Genomic DNA, 19,572 nt, shown 5'->3' with positions numbered 1-19,572 from the left:
GGAGTGGATGCAGTAACAACATTACTTCAGTCTTTAATTAATGCATCCCTCAGAGAGGGGAAATTTCCATCTAAGCTTAAACAAGCGGTGGTCAAACCACTCCTGAAGAAACCCTCCCTTGACCCCCTGATAAGAAATACTGTAACTACAGGCCGGTCTCTTTATTACCATTCTTGGGCAAGGTGATCGAGAGGGCAATTGCCTTCCAACTCCAAGCTGTCTTGGATGAAGCCGATTACCTAGACCCATTTCAAACTGGCTTCAGGGTGAGATACGGAGTCGAGACTGCCATGGTTGCCTTGGTTGATGATCTCCGTCTGGGCATTGACAGGGGAAGTGTGACCCTGTTGGTGCTCTTGGACATCTCAGCGGCATTCAATACCATTGACCACGGCATCCTTCTGGAACGCCTGAGAGAGTTAGGTATCAGGGGCATTGTGTTCCAGTGGCTCAGTAGATTCCAGATGGTGATGCTGGGGATAGCTGCTCTCATAAAAGAGAGCTGACATCTCGTGTCCCTCAAGGCGCCATTCTGTCCCCCATGCTGTTTAACATTTACATGAAGCCTCTGGTAGAGATCATCCGGAGACATGGGGCATGGTGTTATCAGTATGCTGATGACACCCAAATCTTTTTCTCTATGTCTCTAACTGTTGCAGTGACCAAGGATGGCGTCTCCCCTCTGAATACCTGCCTTGAGTCAGTAATGGGCTGGATGAGGGAAAACAAACTCAGGTTGAATCCAAAGAAAACGGAGGTACTTGCAATAGGATTCCCTGGTCCAGGAATGGAGATTTGCCAACCAGTCCTGGACAGAGTCGCACTTGCCCTAAAGGACGAAGTTTGCAGTGCTCCTGGACTCATCTCTACAGCTGACATCTCAAGTGGAGGCGATGGCCAGGAGTGCATGGTACATGGTACCAACTTCGGTTGATACGTCAACTGTGTCCCTACCTGGACCAAAAGGACCTTGAAGCAGTGGTACCTGCACTGGTAATCTCTCGTTTAGATTTCTGTAATGCACTCTGCATGGGGCTACAATTGTACCAAGTTCGGAAGCTTCAATTGATCCAGAACACAGCAGCCAGATTGGTCACAGGAACGTCTAGATCGGACCATATCACATCAGTGCTAAGATCTTTACACTGGCTACCAATTAGCTTCCGGGCGCAATACAAAGTGTTGGTTATTGCCTTTAAAGCCCTACATGGCTTAGGCCTGAGTTACTTGAGGGAACGCCTCTCCCTACACAATGTGCCCCGTGCTTTCAGAACATCAGGGAAAGAATCTACTTGATTATCCAACAACAAGATTAATAACCATTTCCCCTAAGGCATTTACTGCCGCGGCCCCCAAATTGTGGAACAACTTACCGGAAGACATCCGTCTTATCACCACCTTGGAAGCTTTCAAGAGAGTACTCAAGACAGATCTCTTCCAGCGGGCCTACCCACCTGACCTGCTATAACCGACCCAGAAAGACCCCCACCCCAACTATAATAAGATGGAAATAGACGATGAGCTAGTGTTTTTAGTAACTGTGATAATACTGTGATTTTATTGGATATATTGTAATATGTATGTTTTTATCTTATGCTTTGATCCCACTTCGATCCGCGGGGAGAGGAAGGAAATATAAATAAATTATTATTATTATTATTATTATTTTAAAATCTCTTTTTCTGAAGTCTCTGGAATCGTTCAAAAGAGGCTGGACAGTTACCTGCTGGGGATGCTGTAGCTGGAGCTTGCACTGAGTTTTTCTCCTTCTGAGATATGCCACATTGCCTTCTCTCATTTTAGTAGTTGTGACAAAGCAGGATGGAGTAAATAATACCAGTAACATGGAGCAAATGCCCTGCAAAATCATCCCACTATGATTTCACTTGTAACTGCCAAGGCAGCATCCTGTGAAATCTTGTACTTTTTAGTTTTCTGAGGCACTAGAGCACTCTGCCGGAGAATCTTAAATGCATATCCCAGGTTTTCCATTGGATGGAACCTTGGCAGTTAAAGTGGAATCATCATGCTATAAATGTGTAGGTCCCCAGGGCTGATGAGGAGGTATAGCCTGGGATGGCATTGAGAGCTTTGGGTGTCCAGATTTTGTCCACAGGCTGGAGATTCCCTGTGTCCTCAAGTGGGAAAGTTTTCACACACCAAAAACAAAAACAAAAACAAACAAAACAAAACAAAACAAAAAGCTCAGCAGGTCCAGTCCTTCACCCAGAGAGGTGCTGGATCTCACCTTTACTTTTCTGCCGTATATCTAGTTTCCATGTTTTATCATCCTAGAAGTGGAAGAAAATAGGAGTTCTAACTATAAAAACTGCTGCACTTGCTCTCTACAAGGAAACCTCACATGATTTTTTCAAAAATTGTAAGATAGCATTACAGAAGCAAGATCAATGGTGAAGCTTAACATAAAACATGTGGAATACAAATACTACTTGAAGAGAGAACAATTTATCAAATTTCAATATGTTCAATCTTAAAAGCATTGCTGCTATTGAAAACAGAAGTTAGGAGGAGTAGCTTCTGTCCAAGAAAATGGTCACACATAAAGCTGCTGCTGAACACAGTCTCTGCTGGCATTTAAGTCTGCCATAGGGTTAGCTGACATAGGTCAGTGCAACAATCAATGTGTTTATCTTTAAAAAGTGATCTGAATGTATGAATAAGGTGGAATGTTCTCAGTTGCAACAACGTTCAGTTCACTCCTGCGTCATTCCAAACCTTTTGCTGTATGAAGCGTCTCCTTCTGCTCTAATGCTGATATCTCTTGAATCCTCCCAGAATATTGTGCCATCTCCCCCTCCTCAAATTCTTCTTTAAAATCCACTTTTTTCTATGGAGACTTTGCTTCTTCTTTATCCTTGTTGCAACCATATGCCTCTCTTATTAGAAGAAAATCCAACTGGGATCAATGGTACATGCTCCCAGATAAGAATGTATACCCAGAGTGGACATCCAGATGTTTTTGGACACCCTCATTTTGGTGTGTTGCCTATGGCCAGAGTGGTGTAGTGGTTTGAGTGTTGGACTATGACCAGGGTTTGAATCCGTGCTTAGCCATGGAAACTCATGGGTGACCTTGGGAAAGTCATATTCTTGTCAGCCTCAGAAGATGGCAATGGCAAACTGCCCTCTGAAGAAACTTGCCAAGAAAACCTCATGATAGGTTCACCTTAGGGTTGCTATATGTCAGAAATGACTTGATTAGTGTGACCTGAAGGTACACAACAACAACAATGGCTGATGGGAACTTTAGGCCAAAAGCATCTGGATTCCCTATCTAGTTTTTTAGGACTGCTGCTAGAGAAGAAAGTATAAAATATGGTCTCTGCCTATGAGTTTACAGCTAGGATATAAAAAGAAGAAAAATCTGGAAAAAAGCAAGCAAATTGAGGTTTAAAACTTGGAATTACATAATCTCAGCAAAGTCTTCTGGTCTTGGCAGGTGGCCTTTTGTTTCCTTATTTCTTATTATGTATTCCTTATTTCTCACACTCCTTATTTCTCTTGCCTATGGATGGGCCTGAGCATAGTTGCAGAGCAATGGGCAGTTCAGAGTGAATGTTTTCCACTTAAGGATGGAGGGAGCAAGCTCCCTGTTACTGCTCCTTCACTGGCTGGTGGATGGGTGCTGGCAGTCTTTCTCTAACACTGTACCTTAGAGGCAGTGTGTGCAGCCTCCCTTTTAAAAAGGTCATTGTCAAAGACCAGAGTGTGCTTTCTTTCAGCTCTCCAGCTGGTCATACAGACCTGTATGGGACTAGTGAGAGACTGAGAAACTAACTGTAATCTCAGTCTCTCACTTGTGCCATACAGGTCTGTATGATCAGTTTAGGGATACTGAATGTGTGGTTAGGTAAGAGTTGTATTGCCAATACCTTGTTTCAACATCACCGACTACTCTCATTGTTCTGTTTAAACAGATTACAGTCATAGTTCTACAATGGAGACTTGTGAATTCTGGCAGGGAGATCAGGAGCTTTGATCCCTTGGTACCATAGCAAATCTGATTAACTCAAATCCTTGGCAAATGTTCAGACACAGAGATGTGCCTGAACTCAACTGGTCTGGTAACCTTTAAATCACTTGTATGACATGATTGGATTTCCAGGCAGTCTGCTAGACAGTGACCTGCTTTTCCTTGGTGAATGTCCTTAGGGCATAGTGTCACAGAAGTGTAGTGTCTCTTGAGAAAACCAAAATAGTCTGACTTGAAAGGCTTTAGTAAATGCACTGTCACTATCCTGGCATTAGCAGCAGCAAAATAACTACAGTACCAAACAGTTTCAAACTATTGCACTTCAGCACAGTCATCAAAGCACCTGATCGGCACTGTGACCATTGTTTTGTTTTCCAAATTGGCTGACTCTGTTTAAGACACTGTAACTCATTCTATTACATGGAAAGATAAACTCTTTCCCTGTTACAATATTGTTTCCGGGTGGTCAACCTCTGGCACACCAGATATTTGTTATATTATTTGCTGTCAAGTTCACTTTGATTCAGGATAACATTATGAATGAGAGATCTGCAAGAACCCTGGTCCACAACTGCCCTGCTCAGGTTTTGCAAACTCAAGGCTTAAGTGACTGTACTGAGTCAATCCACTAGTAGGGTGGTCCCCCTCTTTTCCTACTGTCTTCCATGTTACCAAGCATTATCATCCTTTCCTATGAGACATGCCATCCCTTAATACTGGTGGACTTAAACTTCCAGTGGCCTCAGGCAGCTTATGAGAATTGTAATTCAAAAACCAAAGTGCCACAGGCTGGTCATTCCTGATATGATCAGAAAATAAATTATTGACAACCAAGTACAAAGTACTGCACTTTGATTAAGGCTTAAACTTTTAAATAATGCCAGGTAAGTAAATACTCTTAGGAGGACTCCAAACATACCTGTATAGCAGGAGGTGAAAAATGCATAGCTTGCCAGATTGTGTTGAACTACAACTCCCATTAGGTCCAGCCATCTTAAGAAATGGTGAGATATGATGGGAGTTTCACTCCAGGAACTGGGGGAGGGGCATATGCTGGCGAACTTTGATGTGTGGTATGATATCAATAAAACATTATTTCAGTGCTAAATTCCCTGTTACATGGGTCAGTCACTCAGAATTACACTGGTAATTGCTTTGTGAGGAAATTGTGGTGATGTTGTGAGTACTATATCAATACAAAACACTTTCTTTATTGTTTAACTTGATCTAAGAAAAGAATAACATTTTTCAGCCATGCTGAATGTGGCCTGCACACAGTGCTTTACAAATGAAGAACCCCAACATGTTTGTGGAAAAGCTGCTTTTGATAAATTACAGTGTACAATAGTCACACTTCTATACCCTTCTACACACCTATTTTACATGCCTGCTTCTGTTTTATAAATACCTTCTTCTTTGGTGCAGGACTCTAGACCTTCGGTTTGGCTCTGAAGACCTGTTTGAGCCAAATTCTCTGTTACTTATTTTGCTTAGGTTGAACCAGAATGCACTGGACTTTCACCCAGCAAATTGTGCCAGCAAATTTCAGTGGCAGAGTGGCCACTAAAATGCCACAATTTTCTTTTATATTCAAGGTGCACAATTAACATCTGCTTTTTTAAAAAATACATGCAACTGCACTTCTAGGAGCTTTAAGACAATGTCCATGCCAACCACTCAGCCTTTTTCCCCAAGAAAACTGTAGGAGGGGGTTTCTCTATCTGCTTTTCTGAGATCTGTTAGCTTGGCAATACCCCATACAAAATGCATGGGTGAGGGCCACATGCAGGCCAAGGCATTTTCTCTATTGCTTCTTTATCCCATGCCAAAATTACGTGTCACCATCCAACAGAATACAACTAGCCATAACCTGTGGCCAGATGCTGCAGAAGCGGGGAGGGAAGCTGTGGTCATCTAAATGTTGAATGACATTTTTCATTATCTCTGCACTATACTCAGCACTGGCTGACATCTGTGGAAATTGAGTTCAATGTCATCTAGAGGGAAAGAGATCCCCATCCCCCCTCAAGTCTGATCATAAAAACTTTATAAACTTTCTACTTTTGCTAGCTGCTTACCACTGGTAAAAGAGAGGTAACAAGCACTTGAAACATTATGATACATTGATAGTAGCCACCATTCAACATGGTTCAGAAGAAAGTACAGTTGGCCCTCCATTCTGGACCCCCCCCCCCCACAAAAACAGAGGTTTGTGCTTATTCAAGCCCCATGGGCTTGAATGGGGCATGCCTCCGTGCATGTGGCCCAGGTGCAGGCGCGATCCAGTGTAAATAGTGGAGATTACCCCTCCATGCATATACAAGGACGTGGATCCCAGATCCATGAGTTAGGAGGGACAACTGTACTTGCAATCAATAGGAGAAAAGGCTTTGCTGACTGGAATGCAAGATATGCTGAGTACAAATAGAAATATGAATAGCTGACAGGTTCAATTGCAAAATATGTAAAAGGGACTTGTAAATACTAAGGCACAGCAGTGTTACTCCATGTAGAATTGTCTCTTACATTTATGAAGTTCTAGTGACCTCTACTGATACTCTGGCAGGCAAACGACCCCTCATATTTCTTGTCATGCTTACCCCCCCCTTCCAGATGTTCCTTATAGTTCATCTTGCTCCTGGCAAAAGTTTGCCTTATTTGGAATAAAAGTCTAAGGGTAAGTATAGTTATGAAAATATAATTTCATTTTATACAGAATCATTGTTTTCAGCCTTCTGACAGAATATGAAAATCACTGCTAAAACAAAGTATTTCTAGAATAAGTACAAGCATGCCATAACCTTCAGATCCAACCCCGATCTTATGCTGAATCCAGCTGTTTCATACCAGCTTCATCCATAAATAATAGTGCACTGCCAAGTAACCAAGAGTCCTCATTCTCTTCTACAAATCCCATCTGTCTGTGATTGGAATGAAAGAACAAAAATACAAATGTAAAATGCTCTCTTTTAATTACTAAATTAAGACAGTTAAACATTTTAAAAATGTAAACTTACAAATAAAACAATAACAAAATGTAATTAAGACTGTAACATTATTTTAAAAAAGAACTGAAGAGAAATAGAAAGGATGGGGCTTTTTTTGTCTCTTTTTGGTTAGAAGGAAGGAATTCAAGGCTGGTACAGACAACTCAAAAAGTAATAATTGTGTGCATCCCTCCCCACTCCCATTTCCGGTGAAAGAAGTGCATAGTAATTCCACTGCAACACTTGTAGACATAATGGAAGTAATTTCATTAGCAGTACAGGACATTTAAAACATCTATCTTACGATGGGAAATGGTACACACACAAAAATTATTCTAGTTGATGCCTGATGAATGGTTAAGCATATGGACATGACCAGAATGCTATGAGGTTGAGACTACTGCATGTGACTGCAATGTTTATTAATTTAAAAAAATCAGAAAATGTTCAGTATACATATTTTCATACAGGAAAGTACTTGCAGTTCAACCTTCCAGTCCAAACGGGCAACAGCAGATTTTCTTGCTTTAATAAGTTCATTTTAATTCTGATCACAAAATCAAACCACGCAGTTGGGAAATGTTGCTGGAAATGCTGCACATGATTTTTGAAAGTTCAAAAAAGTTACAACGACCTACAGGTACATAGTCAAACCAAAAAGTGCAATCCAATTTAAAAAAGTCATGCTGGGCAAAAGCCTAAAAGTCAGTCACTGGCTTTCAGAGTCTTCACCGGTGTTTTGTGTCACCAGTGAAATTAGTCTTTTCCTGGGTGCATCAACATTATGGCTAATCCATTTCTGAAATGAGTTTCCTCTGTAGTAGCACCCACAGACTATATATACAGGTATGTATATATTTTACATATATTTTATATATAAAAGCAAAAACAAAAAAACCCCAAACACTGGTCCTGATTTTATTTCTGTTAGAACATGAAAAAATGTAGACAAAAAGAGGCCACTTTTGGAAAATAATACTTTAGTTGAATCAGGAGAAGACTAGTTAAAATCACTTAATTTTGCATTATTATTTTTTAAAAAAGGAAAGCACTAGGATAAGTTATTGGCACTGAATTACTATTTACATTGAACAAAGATTTTGCAGTTTACATAACATCAAAAGAATGCAGTTTCAAAGTCTTTGATTACGAACAAAACCAAGTGTTCACTTTTCTGTTCATAGAAGACATTCAGATCTCTAGACAGGCAGTTCTAGAAGTTCTCATCTTCAGTCTCCTGTGCATTTTGGTGCTCTAAGACGCAGCCTTGGGGAGGGGCCAGTCAGCCTACATCAGCTGCACATGGAATTTGATCACTGCATTCTGCACAGGCTAGAAAAATTACAGGTTGTCACCTGGTTGGTACTGTGGTTCAGTTGCAGTAAAGTAGTCTTCAAGGAAACCCTGCAAGTACTCAAATGTTGGGCGCTCTTCTGGGTCTTTTTTCCAGCAGTGGATCATAAGCTCATGTAGAGAAATGGGACAATCCTGGGGACAGGGCATTCTGTAGCCCCGTTCTACCTGTTCTAAGACTTCACGATTATTCATACCTGTAAAACAGAAGCCACAACAAACAATGCATATATAGATATAGATAGAAAACAAGAGGGACTAACCAAAATATTTGAATATATGTCTGACAATGCAAGATCTCAGCCCAAAATAAATATTATTCCACAAGAACTCTGGAACTAGACCCCCCCCCCCAAAAAAAAAAAAAAATCAGTTGCAGCAATTACTGCATTGTCTTATTTCAATGATTTGGAACTAGGGCATTAACAAAATCTCTCATCTTCCTGAACATTTAATTTGTTCTACTGCCTCTTCTTTGACTAATATTTCTAGTTTTCAGTTGAATCATCCCCATATCAGATGACACACCGTTACCATATCATGTACAAAATCATGTGATTGCCTAAACGATTAAGATTGAATAGCTTTTGTGACTAAAGGAAGTCAAGGACTTTGAAGGTAAAGAAGATGGAAAATATCACATATACAGAGAGCATCTATACAAAATAGTACAGTCATCCCTCCCCATTCGTGGGAGATCCGCCCCCCCCCCCCATGAATGAGAAAAAACATGGATAGTCAAACCCCATTGACTATAATGGCAGTGTGCTCCCACATGCTACATTTTGTTCCTCCTGTTTGTGGAAACTCAATACCGCAAATAGGAAGTCTGTGAATGGGGAGGGACGAGTGTACAGTGCACCCTTGCCTTATGTGGGGATCTGTTCTGGATGCCCCTGCATAAGGCAAATCCCGCATGTGGTGCCCCATTCATTTGAATGGGGTGCATCCCCATAATGCACACCCCATTCGCCATATCAGAGCTCGCCATCCACGTAACCTCAAATCCGCATATGGCGAGCCTGCATACGGCACGGGCGCCCTGTATATTCAATAGCTATTTGCCCGGTTACAAAGATCTAAAACACAATGCAGAAATAATCCAGTTTGAGACTGCTTTAACTGCCCTGGCTCAATGCTAGGGAATTCTGGGAACTGTAGTTCTGTGAGACATTTAGCCTTCTCTGTCACAGAGCTCTGGTGCTACAAGAAACTACAATTCCCAGGATTCCCTAGCCATGCGTTAGGGCAGTTAAAGCAGTCTCAAACTGGATATTTCTGCACTGTGTTTTGGATCAATATAAGCATATATATCTGTAGGCTTAAGACTCATTTTGCCTCAAAGTATCCAGGGTTTCTCATTTTGTTTTGTTTTGACTGTACCTACATAAACATGGGTTTCCATCTATAGTCAGCCCCGCACATTTGTGTCTTTGACTTTTGCAGATTTGATTATTCATGGATTTTATTGATATGTTCTTTCTAGGAAGCTCTAGGTCCTGTGCAACTCTATGGTCAACTTCTGTAAAACACTGTGCTGGAGGAGCTAAAGATTCCTAGAGAGAAAGAATAGTTTTCTAGGTATTTGTACAATTGTATGGTCGGACCTCAGCAGATGTTGACCACAGAACTGCACTGGAGGATCTTGAGATTCCTAGGGAAGTTCTCTCAGATAAAAAATAATAATATTTGTTTAATTTGCATTTTCCCCACTTTCATGGGGGCCCTGTGCCCCTAACCCCAGTGAATGTGGAGGGCCCACTGTAGTCCTGTCCTGAAATATACTGTGTTCCCTCCTGCCCTCCTTCCCTTGTGACCACCCTCTTCCATACTCCACTGGTCACATGTCAAAGTATTATGCAACATTTCATAAATTGATTTTTACCTATTTCCACTTTGCCTTTTAAAAAATATTCAGGAGTTATAATCAAGTGCTGACGTGCTTTAGCAACAAGATACTAGTTAAGCATTAGGATCATTTTGGTTTAGGCTAACATCCCTCCTTCCCTTGCATCATCTCTGTTGACAATCTGTGTCCTCGAAACAATACCTGTGTTTACTTGGTGGCTATTGTGACTGGGTCTGAGACAGTAGAAACACACAAGGGAAGTAACTGATGCATTTGATTACTGAAAGTAATTTAAATAGACCTGGAGAGTAGATGAAAATTTTTTCATATGGATCCCCAAATTAAAATCAGTTTATACAGGAGCAAAACGTGGCATTTCCTGTGACTTTTTGCCCATTTGGAACTGCCTTGAGTCTACTTTTGGCAGTTGTAAGAGATAATGTAGTCACAGGCCCATGAAATATTTCCTCTTCATAGAGACCCAAATAAGTGAGGTGCACCTGTAGGGAAGACCTGTGTGTGTCAATTTCCCATTTTTTTATTGCAGCAGTTCCTGTGTGCTTTTGTACACCTGTTCTCTTTCATGCACATGTATCACTTACTTGTTGGCAGGCATGTAAGCCAAAGATTTAACTTCAATTATATAACTGTCTGAAAACATACACAAACACAAAAGTGTTTGCTTACCTGGGTATGGCACTCTCCCTTTTGTCACTAGCTCTGTTAGCAATATACCAAAGGACCAGACATCTGATTTTATTGTAAACCTTCCATACAGTGCAGCTTCTGGGGCAGTCCATTTAATGGGAAACTTTGCACCTAGGAAAGAACAAGGCAGTTCACTACACTGGTGGCTAACAGGAGGACAAAGTATTCAGTAAGAGTAACATTACTTTTAACAATGCACTGCTTCTTTGAATTCTAAATAGAAATAACCTTTACTTAGACTTTAAAAAATCATGAGATCTGAGAAATAATCTAAAGATTGTGAAGTCGAAGGCTTTCATGGCCAGCATCCATAGTTTTTTGTGGGTTTTTCGGGCTATGTGGCCATGTTCTAGAAGAATAATCTAAAGATTATTTCCACTTGACAATGAATCCTTCATCTTCAGGCTGCAAGACTGTCACTTTTGTGTTTTCATCTTTATTTGTATAGCTTTGAAGAAATGCCAGGAAGGTAGTACCTTGACATTATGTTTTATGTATTTTCACTTTTGTTGGCTGGTTTGGATAGGCAAAACTCTTGTTACCAATTGTTTGAATGAGGCACCAGGCACTACACATTCTAGACTAAATGAATGCAACCTAGAACATATTAAGGAATGAATCTGTGCCATGGCTACACTAAAAAGTTGTTTTGTGTACAAAGGAACAGAAAGGAAAAGTGCCTTTTACAAAAATACACTAATGTCAGTACTCCGCAGGAAGCCAATTCATTTTCATAAGGCAACTTCAACATTGGCAGGACTGTATGAATAGAAAAGCTCAGCAAAAATGCAAGAGGAAACAGGCTTTTTGTGGGGGTTTTTTCGGGGGGGGGGGCTATGTGGCCATGTTCTAGAAGACTTTATTCCTGGCGTTTCACCAACATCTGTGGCTGGCATCTTCAGAGAATGCTGTCATGGAAGTGAGTGGGGTGTATATACTGTGTGACCCTTGGTTGACGGGAAGTTATTTACATGATAATCTGTGTTTTGGTTTAGAAACAGGCACAATTAAAACATCAATACAAATAAAAAATAGCCCATTCCAACTATAATCCAATGCAGATGCCAAAGGTAAAATAATAATAAGGTCTTTGCTGGTGGAAGAACACCAAAGGAGTGAGTAGTGAGCTAGGTCTAGCCTGGAAGAGCACTGAGCAATGGGACAGTTTGTACCAGAATGTGAAGGTAACACGTTATGAAGTAACTACAAAAGATGCAGGTAACACACGATGATGTAACATGTTAATAAAATAAATAATAAAATATTTATTTCTAGCCCACCTTTCCAATGATCAAGGCAGGTTACATATACATGCCAGTACAGCATATCAATACAATATAAGACATAATAAAAACAGCAAAAACTTTACATTAAAAATTGCAGTAGCAATTACAAATTACAAAATTACAGAATCTAGCTAGCTTGAAATACTACAACAAAAACAGTAAGAGAGGGGAGGGCTACATCGGGGAGAGCTAGGGAAAAGCCTGTTGAAACAGGTAAGTTTTTAACTCCTTCTTGAACTGGTCAAGAGAGGTGGCCGAGCGGAGCTCACCAGGAAGCGAGTTCCAGAGCTTTGGGGCCGAGATAGAGAAGGCCCTCTGCGTTGTCGTGGCATATTTTGAGTCTGGAACTCTCAAAAGTTGCTTCCTGGTTGATCTGAGAGCGCGGGGCGGATTCTATGGAGAGAGGCGGTCCTCCAAGTACCCTGGGCCCAAGCCATTTAGGGCTTTATAGGTAATAACCAACACCTTGTATTGCGCCCGGAAGCGAATAGGCAGCCAGTGTAGATCTTTAAGTACCGGTGTTATATGACTGGCCCTGGAAGCTCCAGTGACCAGTCTTGCTGCCATATTCTGAACCAGTTGCAGCTTCCGAGTTTGGTACAAGGGTTTCCCCATGTAGAGCGCATTACAGAAATCCAAACGAGAGGTTACCAGAGCATGTACCACGGTTTCAAGGTCCCCCCGGCCCAGGAAGGGTCGCAGCTGGCGTATCAACCGAAGTTGATAACAGGTGCTCCTGACCGTCGCATCCACCTGAGATGTAAGGTGGAGTGACGAATGCAGAAGCACCCCCAAACTGTGAACAGTGTCCTTCAAGGGGAGTGTGACCCCGTTCAGGACAGGTGGACAAACATCCAATCCCGGGCCAGGGGAGCCTATCACAAGCACTTCCATTTTCTCTGGATTCAAACTGAGTCTGTTTTCCCTCATCCAGCCCATTACCGAGTCCAGACAGGCATCTAGAGGAGAGATGCCATCCCTGGTCACTGCATCAGTCGGAATTGATTTCTTATCATTGGTAACAGCTATTAATACACTTCCTTTCCCTCCATAAGCAATGGTGTCTCCAGATGTTCCTCCTTCCAATAAAAAGAAAAGTGGTCTTGTGCAAGAGGGGTCTAACACTGTAGCTCTACAGAGTACTCTGGGGAAATTAGATCATTAGCATTTCTGGAAGGCTACCCAGAGTGCTGGTAGCAAACGAAATGAGCTATATATGTTCCCCGTGTGGCTTGTATTTTGTTTTTAAAAAGGAAAAGAAAAAAAGATATTCAAGAAACAGACAGGAAGGAAGAGGGGGAAGGCTATAGACCTCCTTGGGTTGAGAAGGAAGGCTTTTGGAGGACATGTAACTAAATGTGCAATGGAATATGTAACCCCCACCCATACAATAAAGACAATAGTTATAAGCCAGTTTAGCAGGTAGAACAACAAGAAATGCACCATATTCCTTTTTTCAGTAACATTCCAAACACTTTCTGCACTACAGATGACCTGGGGGAAAAGATTTACTCCACTCCCACCCAGGCTTATGCTATCAGATGTCTTTGAGATGAACCAGTTCAGCTGTTGTTTTCCCTTTCACAGACCTACCATTGGCAGCATCAGTACTTTAACCCAGGGAACCCGTCTAATAGTGGCTTTATCTACAAATATACAAGCAGAGCATAATGGCAACAAATAGGCACCTAAGACAGAAAGTAGATTCCTATAGAGTTACTTGCATGCTCCACCTACTCACAATTTCAGTTTACTCCTTCGAGAAATGTTTGTCTTCTCTGCCCTGCTTCCCTACTCTTCCAATCTCTCTCTCTTTCTCTCCCCCATCCCATTGAGCAAAAGCTTCAAGTTACTATCAGCTCAGAAACAAAGAGAACCTCTTTTCTTCTGAACATGCAAGGTCAGAAGACCCTCCAGACTTTATTTATTTTTTGTTATCAGCTGACAAAAAAGCTATTGGAAACCACAGTCCTATTCTATGATGCTGAAGCAGTGATAACATACATGTCTGGAGGGGGCACTTCAGTAAGCACTTCCGCAGAACACCAAGGAAGTAACAATCTGTCAATGTATGTTCACCAGTTGCTTGCACATCGTTTGCAGGCAATAAGAAAAGTTTATAATCCTATTTTCCCTCATATAAATAGTTAATGTGAGTGTTAAGAAAACACTTTTAAAAACCAGGCTGAACTAATAATACCATTTATTACAAAAATACAGGAGATGGGGATCTCCATCTGTTTCCTTTAGCAATTTCTTCAGAGACAGAAGATGGAGAATGTAGGGCAGAGGAAGTCACCCCTATTAATGTTAAGTACATTAAATACCAAGTAGCAAGAAGAAGAAAGAAAAGCCAATGTTCTGAAATACAATCTTCAACTCTTCACAAGGATAAGCAGAACACTTCCTGCCTCCAAAAGCAACTGCCTGCCTGTATCACACTTTTCCAGCCAGTTTTTTGTTCCTGTGTGCCACAGATGCTACAGGAATAGGAGTTGGCTAGATAAACAACACACTCCTTGAGCTGCATCCCTATGGATCACGGGGGTGGGGAAGGTGGGGGTGCACTGTGCCATTGCCAGTCTCTCTGGAGTTATGAAGCAAGAGGGAAATAGAAGACAATTCATGAGAAAATCTGCCTAAGAGCATGCTTCAAAAACAGCTATACTGCAGACACTATGAGGTTTTGCATAATTCTTAAATTCAGTTTCAATAAAGTAGACAAGCCTAAATAAACCACAAACTGTTATTAGTGTATCTGTTGCATCAGTTTTTCAGGCTGATTACGTAATTTGCTCTTGAGTTGTTTTTTTATTACAGGCAAAAGAAGCTAGATCTATTGTATTGTATTGTACAGTGCGCCTGCATTATACGCGGCTTTGAGCATATGCTCAAAGCCATGCGGGAGTGCATGGGGCGGCACATCCCGTTCACATGAATGGGGCACACTCCTGTGGTGTGCGCCCCATGTACTGCTGGCGCAGGCACGAGCCCCATTCATTTGAATGGGGCTTGAGCATCCGCGTATTTTGTCTTACGTGGGGGGTGGTGGTGGTCTGGAACAGATCTCTCGTGTAAGAGTAGGGCGGACTGTATTACAGTTTTTCAAAATAAAAAAATTGTATGAAAAAATATCTTTGTTCCTTCTTTAAAAGTCAATGGCTGGAATCCTCTATGACAGTTATGCATGTGTAAGTTAGAGTTACACACTTACGGATATGTATTGATGATCCCTATGCAGCCCCTAGTTTAGTTGAGGGGCTATTTAGGGACTTGTGAAAGTACTCCAAGCCACACTTACAAGGCAGCAGGATCTGCGATTGACAAAGGTCTGTTCTCCTGTCAACTTGTAAGCTGATGACTGATGTTCCCAGCCCATCCTACAAGCAATCCTAAGCATGGACGGTAATTGTGATAGGGGATATAAAGAGTGGGATATAAATAAACATAACAACAACAACAAGAATTGCTGTGGTTTTTATTTTTGCTTTCCTGCATTCATTGTGATGTTGTCTTTACATGAAAGGAGGTATGATGCTATATAGAAACAAATGAACAGTTGATTTTAGTCTCATTGAAATCAAAGTCGCCCAATTTAAGCGTCTTATGAAATACAGGGTCACACAATGACATATATACCATAACAAAATATCGTGTGACAGAAACAATGTTCTAAAAGGAGCAAGGAAGTAACTTGCAATGTTCATTTGCTTCTAAAGCAGGGGTAGGCAACCTTTGTGAGCCGGGGGCCGAGTTGCTGTCCTTCAGACAACTGGGGGGTCGAAGCAAAAAATAAATAAATAAAAAAATAAAAATTAAATAATTTTTTTAAAAAATTAAATAAATAAAGAAACCAGTACAAATGTAGGACAAAATTTTCAAATGGAGGATACTTTTTTTAAAAAATGGAGGGCACGCAAAATTTTTTGCTGATTTTTAAAAAAATGTTAAGATAAATGCATGTTTCTGAGGATTCTATAGACAATTGCCCCACCATGCCCCCTCGTGCAAGAGGCCAAAGGCCCCGGCGGCAATCGGCGGCAGGACCGGGCTGGGGCCGGTCCCAAGGCCTCACCGGGCCGCATCCGGCCCGTGGGCCGCAGGTTGCCTACCCCTGTTCTAAAGCATGAAAATTAAAATGATAAACAACTTAGTTAATCATAACATTTTTTCTTTCTTTCTTGAGATGAGTACATGCTGGCATGAAAAGAAAGAAAAAATAAAGGTAAGGAATGATTCTTACCACCATCTTGGTAGATTTAGCATTTATTCTAAAATGTACTTAAAATCAATTTATTCTGAAATATACTTAAACATCTACATTTGCAAATCTGTAGGACACCCCCCGCCCAACATATGCTGCCTTTTTCCACCAAGGTAGATGAACCCCCTAGCCTACTCTGTCGTTCATTTCTATTACCTGATGAACATAGTACTGGATGAACTGAATTTTGTAACAAAAACCTTGAGTTCTATTCTTCTTCTCTCTCATCTTCCTTCCCAATATATTCCCCTTTGTATCTTGTCTTTATACTATAGGCCTTTATACTGTAGGCCTGTGACCAGGGACTGTATCATTTCTGATATTTGCAAGTCGCTCTAAGAAAGTAGTAATAGTTGTAGTAGTAACAGCAGCAGCACCACCACCACCAGCAGCAGTAGCAATAGCAGTAATTTTTTTTAAAAAAACAGTAGTTTATACTGGTATGTGATACTGAACTTTAGGATTATTAGTTTCTAATAATTAGATTATTAGAATATTTACAATATTTAGAATAATTAGAAATTAGATTTCTCCTGCAGCACAAAAAGTTTATGCATAAAACTATGGGGGAGTTACAAATGTATAACCCAGAGTAAGTGTGAGGTATTTATGATCCCCACATAGCCCCTAGTTTTGGGGACACACAGGGACCATGAAAATCCGCTATTCCCCACTTGCCAGGAAGCAGCTGCTGTTACTGATAGAGATCTGCTCCTCTGTCACTTGGAAAGCAACTGACTGATGTTCCTCTAATAATAATAATAATAATAATAATAATAATAATAATGACCAAATATCCATATAGACACAATACGATCATGATGCTCATGCATATCAACGAGAAATTTAAATTGGGATAAAACTCTACCGTGTGCCGAATTACAGGGGAATTTAAAAGAATTATAGAAATATTACAAAAGGGATTCTTTGGCATAGTCATTTAAGTGTCAATAACAAGAAAATAAAAAAATAAAATAAAAAGGCATATCCCATCCATATACATATAGACGGGCATTGTCAATCAATTTGTAAAAGCAGATAAAATTTCATACAACAAGTAACATAATATCTGCAGTAATAATGGCAGCTATAGTTAATTTTACAAGGTTTACTGCATCTGTTTCAAGTATCTTATTAGGAGAGTAATAGCAGTTGCAAGGAATTTAGCAACTCTGCTGGCTACGTATTCGTTGCAGTCTGCTAAAAGATATTTGACATAGAATTTATTCTTTCTTCCGGGTAGTTGTTTAATAATAGGAGTTATATAAAAAGCACGTGTCTCTATCAAAGAAGGATGTGACTGATTGATTTGACTTCCTCAAGGCCACAAGGACAAAACTGACAATGGTAAGGTACTTTTTTCTATCTTCCTTCCAGAACCGCAGATGGAAGCATATTTAACCTTCCCAGCATGAAAGCCCTTCTTTGCTTAGGGAAGGTCAGATACTCAAAGTACCTGGCACATTTACCAATTTTCCCAGGTGCCCCAATGGCATGATTTAGTAATGATTTGCTTCTATGGGTTTGCAAGTCACTATTTTTGATTTGCTGGATATTGGTAATTTTTGCCTTATTGTAACCTAATGAGACAATGATAGCCCAATGGAGGACAGCTTTGGAGCTAGGGATTTCCTCCAGGCAGAAATAAAAAGGTCCGTTAAAATTAACGTAACCAAACCAACTGGTATGAAAACAATCTTAGCCAAAGGTTGAATTTGCGAATCCAAATGTGTGCCTCAATTAATAGTAAGCCAACTTCTAAATGGAGGGAAGCATTTGGCACACAGTTTGGGATGCCAAGGATAGATTTTAGAAATTTGGTTTGAACAATCTCAAAAGGAACAAGATTATTAAAGGAACAGATCTCCGAGCCATACAAAAGTTGGGTTAGGATTCTAACAACAAAGACCTTGAGGGCAGCAGAAATATACTGACCACCCTTGTTAAAATAAAAGGAACAGAGGGTCTTAATACTCCTTTGGACATTCATTATTGCATTCTTTCATGAAAAACTATGCCTAATTATTTATAAAATGTCACTTGTTCAATATGATTGTTATCTATTGACAATATATTTATAGCATATGCGTCTTTTTGAGAAGACCATAACTGTAGTCTTATTGTAGTTAATTATTAGAGAATCATTTTTACAATAGTCTACAAGGGCTCTCAGAAGTCTGTTAAGGCCCACTCTAGTGAGTGACATAATAATAATAATAATAATAATAATAATAATAATAATAATAATAATTTATATTTTGCTTAATCACTTGGAATACAAGTGGATTAAAACAATAAAATGAGATACAGTTAAAAATTCTAAAAACCACTATCCCTCCCCCCAGTATAAAAACATAGTAATACTAAAAAGAGATTAAACCAGAAAGACATTAAAACAATAGTATAAAATAACAGTTAAAATCAATAGAAGATTTGTAAGAAATTTATAGCAGGGTCCAGATAGGATGGAAAAAGGGGATGGAGAAAAAGGGGGAGGGAGGCAGGTAAATAGAGGTGGACCTAGTCTGAAAAGGCTTGCCGGAAGATATCTGTCTTAATAGCCTTCTTAAAGGTCTCCAAAGTGGTAATCTGATGGATCTCGTCAGGCAGGTCGAGATGAGTGATCTCTAGCATGAGGGGGAATCACAATACTTCTGCCTGTCACAGTGGATGCTGCTCACAGGAGGGAGTGGGAATGTCAATTCCTTGCCAAATGACAGGGAAATGTATCCCCTTGATCACAGTGGCTACTTCCCAGTAAGTGGGGATTAAGGTATTCACTGCATAGATCCATAATTATGGTAGTTATGCATTTTAAACTGCCAAACAGGATTCCAGACATAATTTTTCACTAGGCATTATTCCAAAGCAAAATAAACCAATTCCAGTTAGGAAAAAGTGCTACCGTGATACTGATATGCTGTCAATTTATCCTTTAGAGCAACATCTTATTTCTGGTCTTTGTAAGCTGCTCTGGGAGAACACTGAAAATTATTCAGTTTACTCTGGTGTGGTATTAAATTTCAGCAATTAAAAATTGTTGGTTTGCTTTCCCTTATAGCAATAGAATTCTTTATATTTATAACTTCCATTATGTTCATTATTACTCAACATCTATATGCAGTGAAAAC

General features: G+C 40.3%; 1 protein-coding gene across 2 annotated transcripts in view; it reads right to left on the bottom strand.

Moving 5' to 3' along the window:
* Positions 1–6,943: 6,943 nt before the first annotated feature.
* FYN (FYN proto-oncogene, Src family tyrosine kinase) overlaps positions 6,944–19,572 on the bottom strand; it is a 117,377-nt gene continuing 104,748 nt past the window's right edge. For both annotated transcript variants that reach the window (XM_089530553.1, XM_089530554.1), the window contains 2 exons: positions 10,871–11,002; positions 6,944–8,531 (listed from right to left, as the gene is read on the bottom strand). In XM_089530553.1, the coding sequence (XP_089386679.1) occupies positions 8,323–8,531; positions 10,871–11,002 (341 nt within the window). In that variant the 3' untranslated portion in view covers positions 6,944–8,322. The remainder of the gene's footprint in view (positions 8,532–10,870; positions 11,003–19,572) is intronic.

The sequence above is a fragment of the Sceloporus occidentalis genome, unplaced genomic scaffold (genome assembly GCF_023333645.1).
Source record: "Sceloporus occidentalis isolate IW3139 unplaced genomic scaffold, rSceOcc1.0.p SCAF_6, whole genome shotgun sequence".
In the NCBI taxonomy this organism is placed as follows: domain Eukaryota; kingdom Metazoa; phylum Chordata; class Lepidosauria; order Squamata; family Phrynosomatidae; genus Sceloporus; species Sceloporus occidentalis.
Note: the sequence above shows the minus strand (reverse complement) of the source record. Positions and strands in the feature narration are given on the sequence as shown.